The 6102-nt window shown below is 25.7% G+C and overlaps 1 protein-coding gene across 1 annotated transcript in view; it reads left to right on the top strand.

The window, feature by feature from the left end:
* LOC113388041 overlaps positions 1 to 4846 on the top strand; it is a 12348-nt gene extending 7502 nt beyond the window's left edge. The window contains exon 3 of the mRNA XM_026625452.1: positions 4719 to 4846. Coding sequence (XP_026481237.1) covers positions 4719 to 4846 — 128 coding nt within the window. The remainder of the gene's footprint in view (positions 1 to 4718) is intronic.
* The last annotated feature ends 1256 nt before the right edge of the window (positions 4847 to 6102 follow it).

Raw genomic sequence — 6102 nt, 5'->3', positions numbered from 1 at the left:
GCGTTACGGGACTTCCTCTTAAGTTCAGATATTAATATAAATATTAATTATATTTTAATATTATAATAAATTTGTTTAACGCTCACAACACATTATAATAAACATTTTCTCATATTCATCGTCATTTTAGAATATATTTAAATCCATTTATTTCAACACTAGTTGAGATCATTTGAGAGTAATTTGCTTCTAGTGTTTTCGTAATCTGTTTATATAAACAATAAAATCGTGATTTGAATTAGAATATTAAGGGTTTTAACAAAAAATCATTATTTAACAATTAAAAAATTAAAAGAGAAACTTTTAATAAATTTAACTTTTCTGTGTATAGCTAGCACAATTTTATCTCAGAGAAGTCTTAATATTATACCAATTTTCATCGTCTTCTTACATTTATACATTTAAATTATTTACCACTACTTGAGATTATTTGAAAAATTGGCTTCTTGTTATTAGGTTATATTTTTCATAATAAATCATAGGAACGTCTTTCGAGTTATATCATTAGGGATGTGTGAAAAAATTATTTATTCACACGCCCATACTTTTTTGTAGCTAATACATTTCATCTCACAGAAGTCGCAATAAGATATAATTTTTCATCATCCTCGTAATCGTTTTCTACCACAAGTTGAGATCATTTGAATAGTAATTTTTCGCTTCAAGTCATTTGGATATATTATTTTCAATGAATAATTAGAGCATATTTTGATATTTTAGTGATGTGTTAATAAAACCTAAGTATATATATATATTTCGTATCTATTGTTAAAAGCAATTATACGTACATGCCTCTACAAAACTTTCTTAGTCTCATTATTGATGTAAAACGGTTGCACATATTATTTTTACGTATCAAAGCTAAGGCCTGGTAGTAACAGATTTTGAACTAATATAACTTGAAATCCACTGACTATATTTCTATGAAATAAAGATAAATATTTGCTGTAACTCTTTATCTACCAAAATAAGTCAAATTAATTCCACTGTTGTTCGTTGTACCACAATAAATCTTTTTCTAGAAAATGTGCGGTGTTTCAACTTATATATTTCAGTTTGGCATAATTTCCAATTCAAGTACGAGTACTGATGGTAAAGAATTTCAATTCGTTATTCCTTGTATATATGTCCAGCAAAAGTTTATATTTATTTATATTAGTCAAGTAATTAAGTGTGCAACACTGTTCGGCGAATTTTTGCGTTTGATAAGTTTTCCGAGAGTCGAGTTCTCTGGCAGTTGTTGCGACTGAAACACATGTGCGCCGCCCGATTGTTCTCATTATAAGGTAACATTGCCACATATATATATATTAGGGTTTATACAAAAACCGACATTTCAGAAAACCGGTTTCGAATTTTAATTTTGCTAAAAAACCGGTTTTCGAATTTATATAAAAAATAAATTTTTGCTCGAATATTCTGTAATTTTTTCGCAAATTTAGTGTAATTTAGAGCAGTATTTGACTGAATTTATTTATTGTTCAATTTTATGATAGTAAACAAAATTATTTTAATTTTAAGTAGTAGAACTAAAAATAATAGTTTATCTTGATTAAAATAACATGAAAATAATTATTCGTTATTCATGCATCATTTTCACATATAAGAATGAAAATATTTTTATGTAGTGAAAGGAAAATTTTTCGAATAAATAAAATATACATTTTTAAATAAAAAAACTCATTAAATTAAAATAAAATAAAAAAAATAAGATACATTTTGATACATACTTGTTAATATCAATTATAGTTTTAAAAACAAATTAAGCTAAAATCGGGTATGTCTGTTCCGAGCAATTTTAATTAATTAATTTTAAACATTCTAATTGTATTTTTGTTAATAAAATATGATTTCAAAAAATGAGAAACGTCTATCGAATTGCTACATAGACGTGTATTTGTTTACTCACAAAATTTCCTGAAATAGAAATACTCTCATACTTGCGACCAAATTATGCTTAATTGTTTTTAAAGCCTGATATAATAATTCCAAGTTTGTTTTTTGTGGCTTCTAGGGTTTAAAACTTTTTTTAAGTTAGAGTAGAGAAAGTTACTTCTTCAAGAAGAAGTCACACTGATTAAATTAATGTATACACTGGTATAAAAATCTAAATTAATATATACAAAACCTTTCTGGGAACCATTGCAGACTGATAAGATTAAATTGCTTATTGAACCGATATTATTTCAAGAATCAAAACGCTTTTATCTATATTTTATATTTGGTTATATTTGTCATTTTCCACATAAACAGTAAAAACTGACTTTTTTCGCTAAAAAAACGGTTTTCGAATTCCACAATTTTTGCCAAAAAACCGGTTTTTGAAAACCGACAAATCCTAGTATATATAGAACCATAGTTCAGAGTCAACCGTCAACTTTAAATAAATAATATTCTCATGCGGGGATTATTCGTTTATTGTACATAGGGAACGACATGTGATGTACGACTGGAAGGTGGTACGAGCTATGAATATCTGATTAATCAAAACCTGAGCTTTTAAGGAGAACTTTCGGGCTTCGGGCTTCGGGCTTCGGGCTGCGACCAAGAACAGTTATTATTGTTGTAATGACGTTGAATGTTAGTTTGGAACAAAGAAATTCAAACAATATTTGTATTATTTTTTATGAAATATGTGATAATTATTTGATGTGCATATGTCTAATAAATTTTTGCCCACCAAAATGATTGTTCATACTGTTTCATTGTATTTCCAAAACCGCTATAAACCTGAAATCAAAAAAATTTAATTAGTTCTTTATTTGTTAATACAAATATAAAATGCTTTTGAATCATTAAACTCGTTATCTCAAAAACTTGAATTATCTTTTTGGCCCCATTTCTTCATAACTGTTGGACCTGCATTTGCCAAAAATTAATCAAGAATTCTTACCATCTCAAATACTCAAATTGGTTGATAGGTGTTCACGAATTTGTCGATGAAAATTTTCATCGACAAATTCGTGAATCAACAAATGCATGTATATCTCTGCTGTATATATACAGCAGAGATATACATGCATTTGTTGATTTATGCACTAAATATGCAAAAGCTCGTCTCTCTACTGCAAATAAACTAATATTTTATTAACACTTTTTTACCATATATTATTAATTTTTCTAATGTTCAGGAATTTTTGAAACGTAAAGATATATAATTTTTTTATTTTCAACGCCATTGCTACTACTATAACTTACTTCCCGAGAAGTTTTTTTTATTCTTATATTTACAACTGTTTAGTTAAGGACATTCAATAAATTTGTAGAATTTACAATTGTCGGGGCATACACTAAAGGAAGTTAATTAAATATTATTTTAAATAAATGTAATACTACTTTATTTTATATTTTCACATTCTAAATTTTCTAACATTTAAAAATTCCTGCAAAGGATTTCGGGAATAGGGAATGTTTACAATGTCAAAAGCCAGTGACGAAAACTTGTCTCAAACACTGTTTTGTCTTCAGAATTTTATATAATCTGATTGAACGATCGTTAATAAATACAGTATTGTATGTTTTTTGATATTTGAAATTTTTTTTATATTTCGATTTAATAATACATTTTCGAAAATCATTTTAGGCAGCCAAAAATTTGTATCAAAATGTTTATTCCAAAGATTCATGGAACAAATAATTTTTAAGTATGTTATTATATATTTAGATTTAATCAGAAGCACATTTTTTAATTTTTTTTAAAAAAATATTGAAAATCTGCGGAACAATTTAAATGCAATATATTGCGCATTTGTTTATTTACGCACGTTAAGAATCTTGTCTTTCTATTGAGAATAAAATAATATTTTATTGAGCACTTTAGTAACATATATCATTAACTTTTTATGTGCATGTGTAAATAACTTGTTTTAAATTAATTTGTAATTTAAAATATGCATGAGTAGAAGCGCATATAGATATGCGCAAGATCAAACTTTTTTTTAAATATATTAGTCAGTGTTTATATTCAATGGATTTGAATTCCTCCAACTTTGAACACCAAAAGCTAAGGAGGAATTCATTATTTTGATAGTCTCAAAAATAAACTTTTTACTAATTTTTTTTAGTGTCGATGAAAACCTACGAAACAATTTAATTTCAATATTGTGCGCGTCAGATGATTTTTGCAGCAATATGTCTTAACACATCTCTATATTTCAAATTATTTTATTTTATTTATATGTCAATAAAAATCACCTTTTTATGAATTACAACATTATATATACTTGTGCAAATGGTTTTATTTTTATTTCAAATATAACAAATGATAAAATCAGCATTTTATCAGATGCATTTGGATTATTATATAAATTTTGTTGTGATACCACATATGATACTATTATTAACTTAAAACTACAGTTTACATTAACATAAAATCTAAAGCAAAATTACATTTTTATATCTTCAGAAAGAGGCTATCTATCACTATATATTAATTAGAAATAGCGAGCACTTTTTATAAAGTATCAACATTTTATGAGAATGTGTAAATAATTTATTTGAAAATGTACTTTTTTTAATATCATTAAATTTCTACCAATACAATTTATATGCTATTGTTATTAAAATATTTTTTACCAAGCAAGCATTTTTTTATATAGTATAACTTTTTAATAATTTTCTTTGCTTACTGCTAAATGACAAATTTAGTCATTTAGCACTTTATCAAATAATAATAAAAGCAAAACTATTCATCAACTATCGATCTTTGTTCCTTTCAGAGGCTTTAGAAACAGCAGCGTCCAATTATACAAAATTGGTTAAAACCAATTTTACAGTATTTTTAGTGAAAGCTCAAATTACAGCGACAACTACTTCAATTTTACCTGACTTACATTATATCCAATGATTTTACACGCAACATATACCATAATAAGTATTTATCAGATTGATAGCTTTGTAATTACTGTAATCTTTTCATCGTATTTAACTTAAAATTATTGCTTTAACTATCATTTTATGTAAACGCAACTAAAGCCGTAATTTTATCATTCTTCGGATGTAATTCAATTTTTAGAATTAATGGTGTTTTTATTTAAATATTTTTGTATAATCTATACAGTATTTTTTAGCTTCTTGAAAAAAAAATTATAGAAATTTACTTTTACATACATTATATTTTCACGATATTTCAAATCATTCTATGCATTCAAAAAACGGCCAATATTCAGAAATTTAAAAAATTTAAAAACCGTTTGATAAAACTCAATGAAAACTCACTTTGGTTTACTAAAACGATCTTCCGAGCCGTTTCTTTAAAATTAGCAGAAAAATGCAATATTCTTATTTACTTTATTACCAAAAATTCTGAATAGATTTTGAAAATTCAATACCTTTTTAGAAGATACAGGTTGTAATAATTCTATAAAAATCTGTTCAAAATATAACAATTGGAAATGCCACAAAAACTTTTTTTCAATCAATACTAAAGTATAATTTTTGAAGCAGAGTTTAAATTTTTATTTGAATAACTGAATCTCAATTTTTATTGGTTTCACGATTAATAATAGCTCATATCATGTACTTCATGCTAATTATCTTCAAGAAAAGATGCCACTTATACCTAGTTAGACATTTTTTAAAGTTCATGTATAAGTCTAATCGAAAGATATCAATTGGAAGTTGCACAGAAATTCTTCTCTACAACAGCTAACACGTTATTTTCGAAACTACGATGAACTTTTTATTTGAATATCTAAACATAATTTTTTATTGATTAACACAATTATTGACTTACATCGTGTAGTTCTTGCTAATTTTCTTCAATGAAAAATGATACACATAGTTATCCATTTAAATTTTTTGAATTTTTCTGTATAAGTCAATGATATCAATTGGAAATTGCACAGAAATTCTTCTGTATCACAGCTAAAATATTAGTTTTGGCGGTGATAGATTAATTAACTCATATCGTGTACTACATGCTTCTTGCCTTTAAGAAAAAATGCCACTCAGTTGGCCATTTAAAAAAAGTAAGTTGATTCTTTCCTCATTCACATAAATAGAAAAATCTTATTTGAGTGCAATTTTTCAGTTTGCACAATTATTAAGACATGCATTTGTCACCATAAATATTTAAATGAGATTCTAAAAAGTAATATTTTT

This window comes from Ctenocephalides felis, unplaced genomic scaffold (assembly GCF_003426905.1).
Source record: "Ctenocephalides felis isolate EL2017-DRISC unplaced genomic scaffold, ASM342690v1 CF-g0.4_SCAFFOLD_03572, whole genome shotgun sequence".
Lineage (NCBI taxonomy): Eukaryota > Metazoa > Arthropoda > Insecta > Siphonaptera > Pulicidae > Ctenocephalides > Ctenocephalides felis.
Note: the sequence above shows the minus strand (reverse complement) of the source record. Positions and strands in the feature narration are given on the sequence as shown.